Source organism: Erythrolamprus reginae, chromosome 4 (genome assembly GCF_031021105.1).
Source record: "Erythrolamprus reginae isolate rEryReg1 chromosome 4, rEryReg1.hap1, whole genome shotgun sequence".
In the NCBI taxonomy this organism is placed as follows: domain Eukaryota; kingdom Metazoa; phylum Chordata; class Lepidosauria; order Squamata; family Dipsadidae; genus Erythrolamprus; species Erythrolamprus reginae.
In genome coordinates, this window is record NC_091953.1 from 85989839 (window position 1) to 86010691 (window position 20853).

The following is a 20853-nucleotide window of genomic DNA, read 5'->3' on the forward strand; positions in this document are numbered from 1 at the left end:
AGTTCTTGTTTTAATATTGTTAAAACAATATTCTTTTATTTCAGTTTAGTTTTAATTTATTTTTCAAAAACTGTTATTTTTTTATAAATTCAAACATAAATCCCTTATAATACAATCCATCTTGTTTCCCAGGTGTAACATTACAGGTATCTGGACTGGAATTATTTCTTCCACAAAATAAGCCCCTCTCCTTTAACAGAAATACCATATTTTTAAAAACAAAAATAATTTATATACTTACCCACTGCGTGTAACAAGACACTGCCTGAGTCCAAGTTTTCGGAAAATGTCTACCACTGTTTCCATTGGCGTGTGGTCCGTAACAGTGAAGGGGCTCAGATTCAAAATTCGTCGGAGCTTCAGCATATGAGGGCTATTGGCAGGGACCTCTGGAGGCTCTTCAGTAAAATATACAATTGAATTGCTTACTACACCATCCTGGCACTGCCTTGCATTTTCTGTATGGAAAAAACCAACAACAGACAAATAAGAACTATTGCACATCCATCTCAGGAGAGAAATCGCTACTGTTTTTGGATGATCTTTTAATGGTTTTGTAAGATCAGGATGATTGTTAAGTACAGTACATCTGTGCCAGCACATTAATGCTGATCCCATATTTTTCCCAGCATCCTTTTTTAGGGATAGTCTTGCTATGGAATAATTTCTCTAGAATACCACATTGTTCTGTATGATCAGCACCTTTTCATATCTGATGCCATAAAGTTCAGGCCTATAGAAATCCATCTGTATGCATTCATACAACTACACAGGCTCAAAAAAGAAAAGGACCGTTGAACTTACCTGAACGGTCTTCTCGATGCACTGCGAGGAGAGTCCAACGTGGGTGATACTTCAGCCTGATTGGTTAGGGACTGAGTTAAATTATAATATTAATTAGCTCCACCCTGTAGACCCTCCCTTGTAGCTCAGTCAATAAAAACGAAGGAGTAGTGAAATCAACAGAACTTTATTAACTTAACTAGAAACTGTAACTGAGCCCCTGGGCCCCAAGGTCGGGTTGGGTTTGGACTCTCCTCGCAGTGCATCGAGAAGACCGTTCAGGTAAGTTCAACGGTCCTTCTCCAATGCACTGCTGCGGAGAGTCCAACGTGGGATATGCCCAAGATTAAGACAACAGGGTGGGAGACGGCTGGACCAGGGGTGTATGCGATACACACACACCCTGCAGTACCCTACGGCCAAAGGCCGCTTCTGCTGATGCAAATGAGTCCAGCTTGTAGTGTCTAATGAACGTGTCCGGAGTGGCCCATGTTGCCGCCCGGCAGATGTCTTCCAGAGGTGCCTGGGTGGCCCACGCCGCTGAAGTTGCAGCGCTCCTCGTGGAGTGTGCCGTGATGTTACCTGGTACAGTCCTTCCTTGGGAAGTGTATGCCGTAGCGATGCAGGATGTTATCCAGCGACTAAGCGTCGTCGGGGATACTCTGGTCCCCTTTGTAGGAAGTCCAAAAGATACAAATAAGACCTCCGTCTGGCGGAATGCCGCTGTCCGTCGAATGTATATTTTGATGGCCCTGCGTACGTCCAGTTTATGCCATCGCAGTTCGAGTGGATGACTCCCCTGCGTGCAGAAATCCGGAATGACGATGTCATTAGACCTCTGAAACAGGGTATTTATCTTCAGAAGGAATGTCGGGTCAAGTCGAAGGACCACCCGATTCTGGTGAAAGATACATAAGTCCGATCTCACCGATAGGGCCGCGAGTTCGGACACCCGTCTAGCTGATGTGATCGCCACTAGAAAGGCTGTCTTAAGTGACAGAAGACGAAGTGGAATGGTGCGCAGTGGCTCGAATGGGGGAGCAGTTAACGCGTTTAGCACCAGCGGGAGATCCCATGAGGGAAATCTGTGTACCGTTTGAGGACGGAGATTTGAAGCTCCCCTCAAGAAGTCCCTCACCCATGGGTGATGAGAGATGGATCTCCAGTTGTCCAGTTTAATTAGTGTGGAGATGGCTGCTACCTGCCTTCGTAAGGTGTTAGGGGCAAGCCCCTTGTCCAGTCCAGATTGTAAGAAAGGCAAAATGTGTCGAATTGATGCAGACTGTGGTTCCACTCCCTGGCTCGTGCAGAATTTATGAAATGCTCCCAGGTGGCCTGATAGATCCTAGTAGTGGACGGTCTGCGGGCTGCTTGAATGGTGGAAATTACTTCCTGTGAAAGTGATGCCGCCATCCTGTCCCCCTCAAGTGCCACGCGGCAAGTTGCCACCAGTGGGGATCTGGATGGTACACTGACCCCTGGCTGAGGGAGACTAGGTTGAGTGGAATCCGCCAGGGTGGTGATATCGATAGGTCCATTAGGTCCGCGAACCACGGACGGCGAGGCCAGTATGGAGCTATAAACAGGACCTCGGCCCCCTCCCTGATTAGCTTGGCAATTGTCTTGTGGGTAAGGCATATCGGTGGGAAGGCGTATAGTAGGCTGTCCGGCCATGGGCTCCTGAGGGCGTTGACCCTCTCGGCTCCTGGTGAAGGGAAGCGGGAGAAGAAGCGACTCAGGTGGGTGTTGTCCGGAGTGGCGAATAGGTCCACCAGTGGTGTGCCAAATCTGTCCGCCACCGCTTGGAATGCCTCCTGTCCCAGACTCCACTCTGATGGGTTGAGAGTGGTTCTGCTGAGCCAGTCTGCTTGCGTGTTGTCGACCCCCGAGATGTGCTCTGCCCTGATGGAGAGCAGGTTGGTCTCTGCCCATGCCATCAGGATGTCTGCCTGTTGCATTAGCCTTCCCGACCTCGTTCCCCCTTGGTGATTTATATGGGAACGGGTGGCCACATTGTCCGTGAGTATCAGGATATGGTTATCCTGACACACCGTCTGGAAAGCCAATAGGGCCAGAAACACTTCTCTTAACTCCAGCAGGTTTATGTTGACGTCTGTCAGGTCCGCTGGGGTCCACAGTCCTTGCGCTACCTGAGTCTCGGAGTGAGCTCCCCAACCCGTGAGACTCGCATCTGTGGTAATGACCACCTCCTCCCATTTTAGAAAGGGGGAACCCCGAAGGAGGGCGGATGAGAGCCACCACGTGAGGGAACGTTTGACTGTTCTCGGCAATGTGACTAGGCGTTGGAAGTGGCTGAGCCGTCGCCGTTGGTATGGCAGGAGGAACCACTGAAGGGGCCTGGTGTGCAGTCGGGCCCAGGGTACGATATCGATGCAGGACACGAAATTCCCTAGGAGCTGAGATAGGGATGCCAGTGATACCTGCCACCGATGACGGAGGGGGTTCACTAAGTCCCGTATTCGTTGTCGGCGTTCGTCGGACAGGAAGACCTCGCCGATCTGAGAGTCCATGATGGTTCCCAAGTGAAGAATGCGCTTGGTGGGTGTGAGGTGGCTCTTGGGGAGATTCACCGTGAAACCGTGCTCCCGCAAGGTCTGCATGGTTAGAAGTAAGTCCTGTCTCGCCCTCCGTGGATCCCTTGACAATATGACGATGTCGTCCAGATACGTCATGAGGTGTACCGAACGGGATCTGAGGGAGGCTGTTAAAATGTCCAAAAGTTTGGTGAAGGTCCTTGGTGCTGAGGACAAGCCGAATGGCATTGCCCGGTATTGGAAATGGTTGTTGTTGATACAAAATCTGAGGTATTTGCGGTGGTCTGCATGCACTGGCACGTGCAGATATGCCTCCTTCAAATCTATGGAGGTCATCCAGTCGCCTCTCCTTATGCATGAGAGGATGGTGCGGAGGGAATGCATCTTGAACCTGATGTATCTGACATACAGATTGAGCTGCTTCAGGTTCAATATGAGCCTGCATCCCCCCGATGCTTTCGGCACCACAAATACCATGGAGTAATATCCCAGTCCCTGTTGGTTTACTGGTACTGGTTCTATTGCCCCTATGTCTAGCAAGTGAAGGATCTCCTGGCGTAGGAGTTTCTGCTTGTGTGCACACTTGGTCCAGGGGCACTGAATGTAGCGTTGGCGTGGAGGGCAAAGGAAATCCAACTTGAGGCCCTGAGAAATTGTATTGTGGGCCCAAACGTCTGTAGTGGTGTCGCGCCAGGTCTCGGTGAACGCCTGGAGCCGACCCCCTATGGGGATGTGTTCCGCCCAGTCATTTGTGTCCGCGGAAACCCTTCTGATTGGTATTTCGGTAGGGCTTCCTGGAGTTCTGGTATTGCCGTCCTCTGCCTCTGTATCCGCCCCTGTCGGATCGGAAGGTATTCTGGGTGTATCCCGTAGAATATGGTCTTGTAGTCTGGGTGCCCGCCGTAGCAGGCTCCTGCCAAAAGGGCTGTCTGCAAAAGAACGGGGTCTGGCGCCGTTCAGTGCGTCTGGCTGATTTTGGGAGAACCTTTCGCTTTTCCTTATCCTCGATAAGGACCTTATCCAGCGATTGGCCGAAGAGTTCAGACCCATGGAAGGGGGCTGAGGCCAGGCGCCACTTGGATTTAGCATCCACCTGCCATGATCGTAACCAGAGCAGTCGGCGAGAAGCCAAGGTAGTTGCCATTGCTCTGGAGGCAAATTTTGACGCATTCAGTGTGGCATCCGCTGAAAATTCTGATGCCAGAATCAGCTTGCTTAGGTCCTGCCTAAGGCGCCCGTCCTCTGGCCCCACTCTGGTCTGCATTTCCTGGAGCCAGAGTATGCAGGCTCTGTTGAAGTAAGAGGCAGCTGATGTTGCTCTGAAAGCCCATGATGCCATTTGATGGGTCTTTCGAATCAAGGTTTCGGCCCTCCTGTCCTCCGGTTTTAGGCCTTCGGCCAATTCTGACGGGACCACTGCATTCGAGACAAGGCTCGCTACTGGCTCATCAATTGTTGGAAAGGCAAGTAAGTTTTAAATTTCCGGATCAAAGGTGTAAAACTTACGATCCATCATGGACGGTCCCTGGGCCGCAGCTGGATTTTGCCACGGGCGTTTGACGCTGTCCATAAAAATCTTTGAAGATGGAATGTGGTAAGATTCCGGCTGTGGTTCCGTGAAGAGTTGTTCTGTCGGTTGCAGTCCAACTGCTGCCTCAGCAGGCTTAGAGGTGGATGTCACCGTGGTGACCTGCTTGGCCTTCCTGAGCATGACGTCATAGAGAGCGGGCTTAAACAGCATGGCAGATATGGGTCACTCTGGTGGAGGACCCTCATACTCAGATAGCTCGCACTCGTTGTCTGTATCCACCTCCCCTTCATCCATCTCTGATTCCTGTGGGAATGAGGAATCCATAGGTACTGACCAAAGGTCTCTTCTGGCTGGTCTGGTCTGGGTGGCTGGCTTTGGCTGAGCGCCCATGGACAGTCCTTGGGTATAAGCATTAGTAATCATCTCTTGTAATGCCTGAGGCATAGATTGCCAGGTGTCGTTGGCACGCAAGCCCGCTGCTGAAGGGGTGAACGTTGCTGATGGAATTTGGGTCCCACAGCTCTGCTGTTTGAGCTGGAACCATGCACTGGGTTGAGGCAGTGGGAGCTCAGGTCTCTGAGATGCCTAAGCAGGATGGTATTGCCCTTCAGGGGACAACTCTGCACTGTGCCCTGATATCATTGATCCCCTTGGCCCTGGGGAGCCCATGGGTGGCCATTGCGATGGGCCTTGGAAAGCAGCTGTGCTCTGGACTGGAGGCAAAGGATTCAGCGATGCCTGCCTTTGGGCGGCCTCTAGCTGCGCCTCCAGTGCTTTTATTTTCTTCTCTGCCTCTTTTAGAGAGGAGGAAGACTTTGCCTTGGATCTGGAGGGGTGTGCTTTTGCACTCGATTTTGGTGCCTCATCCCTACCGGTGGCTTCAGCTGGGGCAGTGGATGCCTGATCAGTCATCCTGATACTCACAGTTGAATTGAATTAAATCGAAGGCTGTGATTGCAGTTTGAACAAAGGGAACGTTGGAAATAGACTCCCTGCCAGTTCGTATTGATATCGAAAGTGAGCCCCACCCAAGATGGCGCTGTCCTAGGGTAGGCGTGGCTTGGTTGACCTCCTTCCGGTCAAATTGCTGGGCGCGTAATTCTAGGCGCCTAAAAATGGCGGGCGCTATTTTCGCGCCCTTTTGGAACCTCCTGGGAGTGGGCTACAGCTTCAACTCCTCTGTGGGGGCCCTTCCGACTTCCGCCGCCCCGTCCGCTTATTCAATCGGTGCCCCGACGCCTCCTTATAAATCATCTGGGCGTCGGGATCACTCTGTGCTCGCCACCGCCAAATCGGCGGTCTTTGGCTCGCTATTCCTCGGAGCACTTCGTTGCCGCCGAATTTGGCGATTTCCGCCGCTCTGATCTAGCGCTTATCAGCTGGGCGGCGGGGCTATAAACAGTGCTTTGCCGCCAGAGTCGGCGGTCTCTTAGCGCTGTTTTTCTCTCCCTGCCGATTTCCATTAGTGCCTGTTGCTTCTTCCCAGGCATTGCAGGGGAGGAGGGGAGGAGGGGGGGGGTGCCTCTGGGGCACTGTACCTTCACTCCTCCAGACTCATTTAAGGTTTGGCCACGGAGGCTAGGGACCTCGAGTCCATTCATAGCTCTTTTTTGGCGACCACTAGGCTTGAGAAAGGGATCTGTCCACAGAGGACAGGAACCCTGCCTTGGGAGAGCTATACCTCTGGGCTATGCCCTCGGAGGGCAAAAGGCCTCTAGGAGGTATCTCGTTGCAGGATTTACCCACGGAGGGTAGAATCCTGATTCCTTCTGTTCCTCTTCTGGTTCCTGCAGAAAGAGAAGGAAAGAGAGAAAAAACAAAAGGTAAAGATTATTTATTTCAGATAATATTACTTAAAACTTTACAGACAGAAAAACTCTAGTCCCTATCACTACGACTGAGTTTTTAAAACTGAGCTACAAGGGAGGGTCTACAGGGTGGAGCTAATTAATATTATAATTTAACTCAGTCCCTAACCAATCAGGCTGAAGTATCACCCACGTTGGACTCTCCGCAGCAGTGCATTGGAGAAAGGCAAGGATTTCTTTGTTGCTGTTGTTCAAATTAACTGATTTCAATCCCTTTAATGGGAACAAAGGAGAAGAGAAGAAGTAGATTGCTACATTTCTGCTTTCATTGGTCACAAACCAAGCTACTGACCGTAAAGCTAAAGAGAGAAGATATTTCAAAGCAAGCAAGATATTCACCTATAAGATGTTACAAACTCATTCAAGAATCTCTAACTTCTCTTGGCCTCTGCAGTTGCCTTCTATAGCTGTCGCACAAGCTCAAGAACAGTGCCTTTTGTTTAAAGTGTCAAAAGAATTTCTGAATAAACCTTGAAAATGGATCACTACAGTGTTGTAGTTTCCATTGTGACAGTATCATTTAATAGGAGTTTATTGTTACACTCAATATGACAGCAAATTTCAAGGAGATCCTCAAAGGCTTCTTCAACTCAATAAATAAAAATGTATTGATTTATTTTAAAGATTTACATGGCCGCTACAATTCAATCTTGATGCTCACAACAAAAAGCACAACTGAACAAACTTAAAACTAGGACAAAAACTAAGGCACCAGAATACTCCTAGCCCAAATTCACATGTGCTGTGTAAAACGTTCATCTTGGCCCAGTGATTGGCAGAAGAACCAGGTTTACACACACTTTCTGAACCTAAGTGACTAGGGGTCCCCTGGTTCTTGAGAGAAGGTTCACCTGCTAGGTATCACCAAATGACGCTGTTCAGTAGAAAGGACTTGATCTAATCATTTTAACTGAAAAATGTAGAACCCATGTGTTCTGCCGGCGTGTTTCAATTACAGGGTAATTAGTCCAGGAAGACACACACCACAGGATAAAAGGAAAACCCATAAGTTTTTATAAACAGAAAAACGGAAACAGCTCCCTTTTTAAATGTCAAAGGGATTTTCTGGTACACACAAGGCACAGGCTAAATGCAGTCCAATTGCTCACCCAATAACTGGGAAATTGAGTCCAATTCTAAAGTCCAGAGAGTCCACACACAATCTTGAACAGCACAAAAACCACGATCTTGACGAAACAATGAATCAGATAAACTGCAATGAGGCTAAAACACCAAGCTGCACTTTTATCTGTAGCACTAATTACAGCAGCCCCACCCAACCACAGGTGGCCTCATTTTCTCTTGTAATAATCCTTCAGTTGTTGTCTCCTATGCATCACTCTACGCATGCGTGGATATGTCATTAATTCTTGTTCAGAATCCAGGGATGATACAGATGATTGATCTCCTCCTGGGCTGTCTGCCAAACTCCCCTCTTCCCTGTCACTCACGCTTCCTTGGTCAGAGGAGGCTTCATCAGCAGATTCCATCGGGAACAAAACAGGCCTGCGGCATGTGGATGTTTCCCCCACATCCACCTGCACATTCCTTGGGGCAGGAGCTGGGCCAGAGCTAACCACAACACCATGTACACCAATATTTATCTTTAACCATGTCTAGGGTTATTTTATCTTATCTTCCGGGAAAAGAATGCAAAACAGTATCTTGTAGGGGCACTGATGACTGCACAAACAAGCCTTATAAAAGCCATACTTATATTTATTTATTTATTTATTTGTTTGTTTGTTTGTTTATTTGTTTGATTAGATTAGATCTGTATGCCGCCCCTCTCCGTAGACTCGGGGTGGCTAACAACAATAGTGAAACAACATATAACAAATAACATATAACAAATCTAACATTTAAAATAGTTTCATACTTGTGTCTACTAGACAATCCAGTAGAATAAATAAAGGAATAAAATCTTGTGAAAGAGCAAAATATTGTTGATAGCATTTGGATAAAACAACAAACTAATTAGTTCAAACACAGAAGGGAATCTGAGTTTAGGAAGGGATGGCAAAGGATTATGAAGTCTAAAAGTAGCATATATAACATGAAACCATACTGTGGCTTGTTGTTGGCTTAGTACTATGATTATTGAATAGAATTAAATGTCAAATTCTTGAAGCGGTTGCCATTGGGTAAACTTAATCAGCTTAAACCTTATTTTAGGAAAGTGCCCATTTGACTTTTAAATTATACTCTTCATTAAACTCAGTAATAACATATATCTTTCAGCTAATTGAAGCATATATTATTATGATTGCCCTTTTCTCTCTAATATGTTTGCACAGCGATATCACAGCACAATTATGCTAAATAATATATCCATTTCCCTTTCCTCGCTTTGATTTTTATGTATTTTATTTATTTATTTGTCAAACATGTATGAGATAATAGTAGTTTGTGTAAACATAACATAATTAAAAAGTAACTATAAAAGAGGACAATAGGACAGACCTCTGAGAATTTTTCAGTGTGTAGAAGTGCTAAAACCTCCAGAATAATAATAATAGGATTTTAAAAAATATCCTGTTCAGAAACGAAGACTAACACTTGCTTGTTGCTAATCTTCAGAAGAGATTTTCAGTGCAAGTTTCTCTCTCCCTTTGAACTATTTTCCATCAATCATGGAGATGAAATCAACTCTTAACTTCTAACAACAGAGCCTTGTCAGTTTCTAACACATTAGCGTTATACTGTATTATGTCTCACTTAAATTCATCTTTAATAGCCCTAAAGAGCAAATCGAGATACAAAAAGTGTCAGGATTGAAACTAGGATGTAAAAAAATGAAATATTTAGGAGTTTGGTTGTTTAAGAATCCTAGTAAAATTGCGACGGTTAACTATAATTTAATATGGAAGAGACTTCAAAAGCAGATAAAAAATTGGAGGGAAAAAAGGTTGAGAAGAATTGCTAAGATTAGAGCCCTTAAAATGATGATAATACCAAAAATGATGTATTTATTTCAGGTTTTACCAGGTACCTTTCCTGGTGCAAAATTGAGAGAATGGGATAGTAAATTAAATTTTTGGATTGAAGGAAACAAAAGGCCTAGAATAAGAAAAAAATGGCTGTTTGCCCACGAGAAAGAGGGGTGGGTGGGGTAGCCCGTGCTTAGAATTATATAGAGAAGCATTTCAAATAGAAAGACTAATGGAATTACAACTATGGGGGGGAAAGAAGTGGGTGAAGTTGGAAAAGGAAATTAATAATATTAATAATAAGGAGTTATTATTTAAAAAATGGAGTAAAATAGAAATCAATAACCTAACTGACCCGCTGAAAGCAGGTTTAGAAATATGGTCTAAATGGCAGGGGAAATGTGGAACTAGAAATTCAAAACTATCAACGTTACACGTATTGAATACAGGTAATGATGTTAACTTAACTAGAATTATAAAAGTATTAAATAGCAAAGGGATAATGAGAATTGAACAATTATATGAGAAGGATGGGAGAGTTAGTAGAACTCGGTTGGAATGGTGGCTCGGTCAACAGAAATGGCTGCAGATTAATGCAATAAGTAAATATTTAAATAAAAGTGAGAATAAAGAAGCTTTCTTGCGAGAAGAAAATTGTTTAGAAAAAATAATAAAAGAAAAGATTAATGATACAAAAGCTCAAGCTAGCAATATATATAGAATGTTATTGCACGTGGAAGAGGAAGTAATAAAAAGTTTGACAAGATGCTGGCAAAATGATTTACAAATAGATGAAAGTGAAATGAAAGAAATAGTAGAAAATATACATAAGATTAAAAATACAAGAATTAAAGAGATGAGAAGAAAAATCTTACACAAATGGTATTATACACCAGCACAACTTGCACACTTCCAGGGGAAAGAGAAAGGTAATTGTTGGCATGGTTGCCAAAAGAAGGGAATTTTTATGCATATGTTCTGGGAGTGTGTAGAAATTCAGACATTTTGGAAGGAAGTGCAGAATGAAATTAATAAAATGTTAAATATTAATTGGATAATTACAAAAGAAATAGCGATTTTAATTAAACAAAGAGAACTAGGAGATTTTAAAGAAATAAAAACCGCAGCATTGGAAAGTGCTCAAGCAGTAGTGGTATTGGGTTGGAAAGAGTCTATAAAATGGACATTACAGAATTGGTACTGGTACATGGTGGATCACATACATTTTGAAATTATGGAAATAAGATTAAACAACTTTGATGAAAATAAACTGGAAAAGCTGATGGTATGGTGGAATAAGGTGAAAGGTTATATGTTGAGTAGAATCTGTGATGTAAATGTGAAAAATAAACTGCAATCACTCTTTTAGCAATAACAAATGCAAAGTAGAGCCAAGGAAATATATATACAGTGATCCCTCGATTAGCACGGTCTCGATTAGCGCGAAACGCTGCAACGCGGTTTTTCAAAAAATATTAATTAAAAAATAAGTCCGCGCTAGTTCTCTCTCTCTTTCTCTCCCTGTTGCCGGCGTGGTATATGAGAAAGAGAGAGGCAGAGGTCGGGCGCATTACCGGGAGGTGGAGGCGGCGTGGGGACGCTGGGTGCCGGGGACACCGAGGAGGGGGTGGACGTGGCCTCTCCAGCTGCAGAGCCGAACAAGGGCGGAGGCAACGGCGGAGTCCGGCGCTGGGGCCATGCGGGGCCGCTCATCCAGGGGGGCGTGGACTGGCAAGTCGCCCTCCTTTCTCTTTCTTTCTCTCTCTTATACCACACCGGTAACAGGGAGAGAAAGAGAGAGAGCGGAGGGCACCTTGCCGGTCCACGCCCCCCTAGATGAGCGGCTCCGCATGGCCCCAGCGCCGCCCAGGCAAAGGGGAAACCCCAAGATCGCTTGCCGCTTGCCGTATTGCAGCGAAGGAGGCGAAGCAAGGCTCCAAGCTGCAATACGGCAAGCGGCAAGCGATCTTGGGGTTTCCCCTTTGCCTGGGTGGCGGGAAGACCAAGGGAAGGTTCCTTCAGCCGCCCAACACCTGATCCGCTCCGCAGCGCGGCAGCAGCGAGGAGCCGAAGATGGAGTTGCCTGGGCAACGGGGAAACCCCATCTTCGGCTCCTCGCTGCTTCCGCGCTGCGGAGCAGATCAGCTGTTGGGCGGCTGAAGGAACCTTCCCTTGGTCTTCCCCGCCGCCCACACGCAAACTCCACCATCTGCGCATGTGCGGCCATGAAAAAAAAATGGCGCGCATGCGCAGATGGTGGTTTTTACTTCCGCACCACTATAACGCGGAAATCGATTAGCGCGGGAGGTCTTGGAACGTAACCCCCGCGCTAATCGAGAGATCACTGTATATATATATATATAAATTAGTAAATTCTGAACCCCTTGTAATGGGTGGTGGTGGTGATGGGGGTTTCTTTGCCTGTTAGGTGATGGGCACATGCACTGTGCACTGTTTTATGTTTGTTTTTATGTAACCTCATCTATAAAAATCAATAAATATATATATATATATATTTTAAAAAGTATAAGATTCACCGGAGTATAAGACGCACCTTAGTTTTGTGGGAGGAAAATAGGGGGAAAAAGTCTGCCCACCAGATATTCATCTGGCTAGCGTCCTTTCTGGTCAGCTTCAGCACATTACTTTATCCCCTGGTTAGGGCTTTAAAAAAATCTTATTCGAGACAATAACAATGAAAGAGCTTGCAAACTGGTTTCTTTCATTGCTACTCCCTTCAACAATCAGCTGAGCCTTTTTCTCAGCCCTAACAGTGAAGCAATCTTTCACACTTTGCTAGCAAGTGATCTTCTGTGTTTTTTCCAGCCCTAACGAGATGCTAACGAGTGAAACAATCGTCTGTGCTTTGCTAGTGAAGCAATCTTCCCTTTGCCTGATTTTCTCATTATTTCTCTCTAAAGAAAAAGAGAAATGAAGTGTTTTAGAAACTGTTTTTTATCCCCAACCAGGGGATAAAAAGCAAACACGTGGGCTCAAAACCAGCAAACTAATGTGCTGAAGCTGACCAGACTAAAGACTAACCAGATGAACACCTGGTAAGCAGATTATTTTTTCCCTATTTTCCTCCCCAAAAACTAAGGTGAGTCTTATACTCCACTGCATTTTATACTTCGAAAAATATGGTAATTTTCTTCTAGGCCACTCATAAAACTAATCACTTTTATGCAAAGCAGATGCAACTCACTTATTGCAAGAATCAAGTCCCGTCTCTGTGCAAAGCCAATAAGACGCTCCTTAGAAACCACCACTGGAAAGCCATTGTAGTCAGTTTCCTTGATTAAAGTCTCCACATCTTCCACAGTCATGCTGTCTTGGGTCAAGACAGAAAGAGGAGGTTCTCCACGCCTGGGCCTCATAACATCTGTAGCCAGTGTTTTGTGGGTAAATTCATCTTTTACATCTAGAAATGGATAGCCGTTCAAATGGATATGTGCCTCATAGATCCCTTCTTTGCCAAAAGCATCAGCAACCCACTTGCTAGTAACAGCAGCAGCCATAAGAGGCACAATATACTCTAGTCCTCCTGTTAATTCAAACATGATCACAACAAGCGAGACTGTCATTCTGGTAACTCCACCTGTCAAGAGAAAGAAATTGCTGGGTAGGATTGTCATATAAGATGCCACTCTGAATTTTTCCAAGCTGACATGCATTTTCATAAGTGGAATCAACTATAAAATGTTAACATTTTTCCATAAACCAAAACACAAAGGCAACTCTGCAGTTGTACTGTATGATATCTAGGGGCATCATTCATTGAATTAGTATACAGTCTTGGTTTTCTTCATTCCCAAATGGATATAGTGCCTTCATTCCAAGGAATCTTTAGGTCAAGGCTCCCCAAACTTAGCAACTTTAAAACTTGTGAACTTCAATTTTTAGAATTCTCCAGCCAGCATTACTAGCTGAATAATTCTGGGAATTGAAGTCCATAAGTCTTAAAGTTGACAAATTTAAAGACCTCTGCTTTAGGTATAATATTCATAAATTTTTAAACTACAACATTTAGGGGTGTCAATAGATATCATGCTATATCATACAGAACAAAAATTAAAACAAAAGAATAATACATGATACCTAAGCACGCAGCTGCTCCCACCATTGCGTATAGTCCTGGAGTAACACAATCAGCTCCTGGTCTACACCAGTTTTTGAAGATGATCCAGTCATGATGATGGTAAGCCAACTGTTCCACACCAATTCCAACAATTCTGCCAGCTATTGCTCCTACAGCCATGCTGGGTATAAATAGACCTGAAGGAATCTCAAATAGCATAAAGTGAAGTTAAAACCAAATCATCACAAGCAAACTTAATACAAATAGTCCTTGACTTACAACACTTCTTTTAGTGACTGATCAAAGTTACAACGGCATTGAAAGGTGACTTATGACCACTGCAGCATCCCCATAGTCACATGAACAAAATTCAGATGCTTGGCAACTGATTCATTATTTATGATGGGTGTAGGTCTTTTGTGACCTTCTGATGAACAAAGAAAATGGGGGATAAACTAGGTTCACTTAATAACTGTGTTACTAATTTAACAACTGCAATAATTCACTTAACAACTGTGGCAAGGAATGGGGCAAAACTCACTCAAAAAAAGTATCATGTAACAACATAAATTTTGGGCTCAATTGTGATCATAACTCAAGAACTACCTATAGTGCATATGGGAAAGATGATTTCAAAGTTTACTTTAAATATAAATATATTACATTTCCTAAGTTTAATAAATTATTTCAGTGTCAACTGAAGTCTTCCTACTAAATATTCTTATTACTTCAGTGTGTGAGTGTATGTATAATTTACATTATAACTTATATATATTAAATTACATTGCATTATAGTACATTATATTATAATGTAAATTACATTATAATATAACGTAATATAATATAATGTAACATAATGTAACATACATTATAATTTAAGGGGAAATTGCTACCAAATGTTTTTTAAATAGTATATAATTCTATCAATTATTAACAATATAGACAAACTATACAAGAAGTGTGAGAAATGCCGTAACAAAGAAGAGACATTTATCATACGTATGTGGTGGTATATATAAAAAAAATAATACTATAAATAAATACATCAAAATATTCAAGAATTCTTTAAAAGCTGAACTGAAACTATAAACACTTTATGTGGTATAAAATATTATTTTAGTGCAATCTTCCCCTTAGTTTTACTTGGATAAGTAAAAGCAGGAGATCTGATGGCACTATGGTTAGAATGCAGTATTGCAGGCTAACTCTGCCCACAGCCAGGAGTTCAATCGGGGTTGACTGAGCCTTTCATCTTTCCAAGGTCAGTAAAATGAAGACTTTGATTATCAGGACAATATGCTGTCATTATAAATTACCCAGAGAGTGTTGTAAAGCACCATGGAGCGGTATATGAATCTAAATACTATTGCTATATCAGTATAGGCATTTGTTTCAATGTATCAGATCTTAGGTGACTACAACATTTCTTAAACGATGCTTAATTTTCCAACTTACCTTCATGCCAAAAGTAAATATGGTAATAATGATTTTAAAAACCAGAGCCAGAGCTAACTGCCACATAGCTATGTATACTCCGGTACCAGCTGGCCTGTCGGGAATATCATCCACAGGTCGAGTCATGTTGGGATCGTTTATGTAGTCACAGAGTTGCGATGACTCCAAGGCTCCACAGTCATTGAAGAGTTCAGAGATGAGCTCACTGGTGCTCCTTCGTGTGTAAGGATTTGGATAGGCAATTATAGCAGTTATGGCAGTGACTGCAATGACCTCTAAGACTGGATACTTTCCAAGCCTGGTAGTTTTACGCCTCCTGCACCATGCAATGTTGCATCGAATAAAAAGTGTCCCCCACAATCCTCCAAAAACTCCAAGCAATATAAAAGGGAAAAGTTCAGCCATGTACCAAGGGGTGTGGTATTCCACATAAAAGAGGACCAGGCGGCTGTTTCCAAATGGATTGATGGATCTCAGGGTAAAGGCTGCAACAAGTGCAGCAAAGAAAGATCTCCAGAGAGTCTTCAAGGGAAAATAATAACTCACCTAGAATAAAATAGAATCAATAAATAATTATCTCCAATTCTTTCAAAGGGGTTTTTTTGCAGACACTTGTGGAAGTGATACGTTATTGTGCGTTGACCAAGATACAATCCAAGGATAGGATTGTAGAAGGTTAAAAGTAATGAAAGATTACACTATCTTTGAATATATTATTAGAATTACACAAGCACACTGTAGACATAGTTCCCTCTAAGCTGAGCAGTGAGCAATCGCTCACTTAAAAATCATCATCAACTCAGAGTTTTCCAAACCTGCCCAGAAGCCGAGAAGGAAAGAGTGAGAGGGAAGGAGAGAGAGAGGAAGAGAGAGAAACAGATAGAAAAAAGAGAGGAAGGAAAAGAGAAAGAAAAAGAATGGGAGTAAGGAAGAGAGAAAGAAAATCAAAATCTAGTTTGAAACTAGCTCAACTATTTAAGTGGCATTTTGATATTGATAGAGTTGCCCTATTATGAGCTCACTGTTATAGACACACAGGACAGTATTTTATTTTGAAATTCTCTGAGGCAAAACAGGGTGGGTTTTTTGTTTGTTTGTTTGTTTGTTTATTTATTATTTCTGTGCCGCCCAGTCCCGAAGGGACTGCCGCTCAGACACTATACTTTTCCGCCCACCCCCCAAAAAAATTAGAGGGAACACTGACTGTAGATATAGAATAAACAAACCAGCAAGCTACTTTCACATTTTCAAGTAAGACTGGGATTCCATAATCACTGCTATTAAAGTACCAAAGAATTCTACAGTTACAAATATCCATTTTGTGAAAAAAAAGACAATATAGAGGGAAAGTTTTATCATATATTATATCATATAATTTTATATAATTGTTTATGTCTCCCAGTTTTTACTAGTAGACACATTCAGTTCAATCAATTTATTACAGTCTTAGACCAGAACAAATAAAAACGCTCAGTAAATATACAATTAAAAATTCTAGTATAAAATAATAAATAACAACAAAAATCTATAATAAAATCTGGTCTGTCAATGATATCTTGTCTAATTATAGTACAATCTGGTCTAATTATATTACAATCCATAAATAGTGTGGCCCAGTGTAGGTTCAATGCTAAAAGAGAAAAGATTAAGTAGTACAAGTGGTTTTTCCACATTTGTTATATAACATAACTATGGTGGAGAAGACACGTTTACATCAAATCCCCAGTGCTGTTGCACAGAATTTGGCTACTTATGCTGTAGTTATGGATTGTTCAATCTTAAGCAGCCATTGAAAATAAGTAGTATCAGAATGAACAGGATACTTAGCGGTTATTAGCAGAATATTTTGTTTTCCTAATCTCTGTGTAAAAGGAACATCTAAGGAGCATTTGACTCACAGTCTCCATCTCTCCTGAGTGGCAGGAACAGAGTCTTTCCATTAATGGTATCTTTTATATTTGCTGTACAGGATGGCCAATGGAAGTGCATGGCATCATGTAAGCGTAAATGTTTTCCGGTGGTTTGCTGACTCCAACTGACTAAGATAGCTGGCAGGAGCAACAAGGCTTCTAATGACATCTGGAGCCAGAAACAGCAGAGCTTTCCCTAATGCTGCCTACCTCTCGATGTCCTTCACCCTTTGTCTTGCTAGGTTGTACTCCATCTTGAGTATTGAAGCTGGGGAAAAGCCTACTTTGGCAAGGTTGGACTTGACAGCCTTGATCCATGATGAGAATTTTTTTGTCTTGGAGAATTAATGAAACAAGGCCTTGCGGAAAGAAGTTGAACCTTAGACAGATATTTAAGGACACTATTCAGATTCTTGCTTTGACTTTTATCAATCCTCTCTCCAGGTAAAGAAGTATATTTGAGATACAACACGGCATGTGGAGAATTGAACTAATGAATTTGGACTGATTTTTCTAATAGTGTAAAACACAAAGCTGATGTTTTGAGCAAGGTTCTACAAAGAGGCTGTTCTAGCAACTTGGCCAGAAAAAGTTTAATTGCGGTAGGGATATAATATCCTCCCTTTGTTCAGAAAAAATTAAGAATGGTGTTCACTGATCTTTAGCTCAAGGCAGCCGCATATTCTCCATATGTATTTTTTAAATCACTGCCCTGAATGACCACCTCCAAGAATTTGAAGGTGGTTACCTGCTCTGATTTGCTGCCATTTAGATACCATGAATCTCATAATTTATGTCCAATTTATTGTAATTACAATACTGGACAAGGGCTCACAAGGCTATTTTAAAGCCTACTGGTGTCCTGGAGAGAATCACAGCATCATCTGCATACAACAGCAGAGTGATGCTTCAGGCAATTTGTTTTTTTAATCCATTTTACCATGTTGTTTATATAAAAGTTGAAAAGTGGGGGGGGGAGGCCCCCTGTTTAACCCCATTCTGAGTTTTAATAGTAGCCACATAAAAATTAATTTGATACAACTGTGAAATTGATATATACTTTTCATAGGAAGGTCACCTTACCATATGGTTCATGGATTTCAAAAGAGAATTGCCTTCTCAATTGCTAGTTATTTTAAAGAATCAAATGAGGGGAAGTGCATTGATATCACGTTTAATAAAATAACTGAATATTAAATATGGCATATTACAAATTGTTGCCTTTTCAAGGTACTTAAGTATCTATAAATTTATAATATCATCTTTTGGTACCATCTTCTAAAAAAGATGGATGTGTGGTAAGTTTTCTTTCTTAACAACATTGTTACTATGCTACTGGGTCATTCCGTGTCAAGTGGACCAGTGGTCCCCACCTTACCATTTCAGATTTTGATGAAATTTTGCACATAGTTTCTTTATGATATAAAACTGTGCTGTGCAAAATTTTAGTTCAAAATACTAACAATTGGAAGTTCTAGGAGACCTCAAATAAAGGGTTGCAAAATGCTGAGTCGACAAAAATGACATTTTGGGCCAACTTCCAGAAGCTGTAAACCCAGCAGTTTCAGTAGTATATTGGAAATATTTGAAGAATCTGCACATCTTGTAAGGCTTTATAAACCCTATGTACCTAGTCCTCTTACCTTTTACATGGTTCGGTCTCAAACTTTGCAAAAAAACCGTTGAAAAATGAATTTATAGCAATATTCACGCTGCTGTAGTTTCAAAACTACTTGGCCTTTCAGGTTGATTTTTGGCAGGTGTACTAAGTTCACAGCTGCAATGAGGATTTCCAATTTGCAGCACTTTCCTTCCGTTGTTGAAAAAATATAAGAGTTCAAAGTTGGTACTTAACGGGTTTTTGCCAAATATTGGCTATTTTTGATTCCCTGTTTGATCCTGTGGGACAGCTTCAACGCTCTTCAATTTAGAAAGAGCAGACCCTCTTCTTTAAGAATATATTATTTTCATTTTGGTATCTCTTCACATAAGGAATGAAAAAATCTCCTCAACTGTTTGCGGGCAGCCTGAGATTTCTGCACTGCACCCTTGATACAAGTGCAGTAAAAGTGATTCTTTTTTCAATAAGCAGCATTTTTAAAAAATAAAGAACACAAGATGTTATGAGACTGTGTTCAAAAATATTAAAAAACAGGAATGTTTGTTAGGAAATGGAAGGGTGAGGCCAGGTTTCAAATAAGGGTCCGAAAAAGTGGGGTATATAAGTGGGGGGAGGAAAGGGCACACAGTGGGATAGCAAAAATGAAGCTCCACCCCAGAGTACCCAATTTGCACTGAAAGATGTTGAAAGAAAATGCAGGGCCTTCTGTATAAGCCACACTCACAGTGCGGTAGTAAAAAATTTGATAGCTGATAGCTTCATTGATTAATAGTGTATTTTCCTGTCAAGAAGGGACTCAGGGAAATTCAAAATATTATAATTGAGGAATATAGTAGTTCTCATTTAGCTACTGCCTTGCATAGCTACAGTGCACAAATACAATGGTGATGAAAAAAGCAACTCCTTGCATTTATGATTTTCACAGATCAAAGCATAGGACAGCTGAAATAAGGACATATAGTAAGAACAGTTCACTTAGTGACTGCTTCACTTAATAACTAATTTGCGGGACCTATTGTGGTCACTAAAATAAAATCGAAGATAAAACCAAAAAAACCCTGTTTCTGGATAATCTTACTTTTAGAGATGTTTTCAACTGATGTAAGTCCTTGCAAGCATAAGAACAGCACTATCAAAATATTTTAATCAATCAGGATCAAGTGGTCCAGTCCCCTGCTCAAGCAGGAGTCCCTATATCATTTCAGACAAGTGCTTGTCCACTCTCTTCTTAAAAACACCTAGTGACGAAGCATTCACAACTTCTGAAGGAAAGCTGTTCCACTGATTAATTGCCCTTGCTGTTTCTCCTTAATTCCAGGTTGCTTCTCTCCTTGATTAGTTTCCATATGTTGTTTCTTTCCCTGCCCTCTGGTACTTTGGAAAATAAATTGACTCCCTCTTTTTTGTGGCAGCCCCTCAAATACTGGAATACTGCTATCATGTTCCCCCAGTCTTTTTCTCTACACTGGCCATACGTAATTCTTGCAACCATTCTTCATATGTTTTTGTCTTCAGGCCTTTGGTCATCTTAGTTGCTCTTCTTTGCAATTTTTCCAAAATCTCAGCATTTTTTTTGTAATGTGGTAATCAAAAGTGGATACAGTATTTCGGGTGTGGCCTTATTAAGGGTTTATATATACTTCACATGATATTGATTCTATGCCTCTGTTTATACAACCGAGGATTATATTCGGTTTTTATTGGTGCTGCTGCACATTGCTGACTCATGCTTAAAACTCCAAGGTCCCTCTCACAGTTACTGTTTTTGAGCCAGATTTCACCTAATCTGTACTTGTAACTTAGTTTTTTCTGCCCAGGTGTAAAACCTTGTTTTTCTCCACACATTAAATTTTATGTTGTTGGATAGGGCTCATTCAAGTCTGTCAAGATCTTTTTGAATCCTGAGCTTGTCTTCTGGGGTGTCGGCTATTCCTGCTAGCTTAATGTCATCTGCAAATTTGATGAGTTCCCCTTCTATTCCCTCATCTAAGTCATTTATGAAGATATTGAAGAGTACTAAGTCAAAGACCGAAACTTGTCGTACCCCAGTTCTTACTTCCCTCTATGTAGATGTAGTACCATTAAGGAGTATTAGTTAAGCATGGTTTGGCAGCCATTACAA

General features: G+C 42.2%; 1 protein-coding gene across 3 annotated transcripts in view; it reads right to left on the minus strand.

Moving 5' to 3' along the window:
- The window catches only part of CLCN4 (chloride voltage-gated channel 4), a 54184-nt gene that overhangs the window by 8944 nt on the left and 24387 nt on the right, over positions 1-20853 (minus strand). For all 3 annotated transcript variants that reach the window (XM_070750821.1, XM_070750822.1, XM_070750823.1), the window contains 4 exons: positions 15201-15746; positions 13766-13952; positions 12873-13265; positions 242-458 (listed from right to left, as the gene is read on the minus strand). In XM_070750821.1, coding sequence (XP_070606922.1) covers positions 242-458; positions 12873-13265; positions 13766-13952; positions 15201-15746 — 1343 coding nt within the window. The remainder of the gene's footprint in view (positions 1-241; positions 459-12872; positions 13266-13765; positions 13953-15200; positions 15747-20853) is intronic.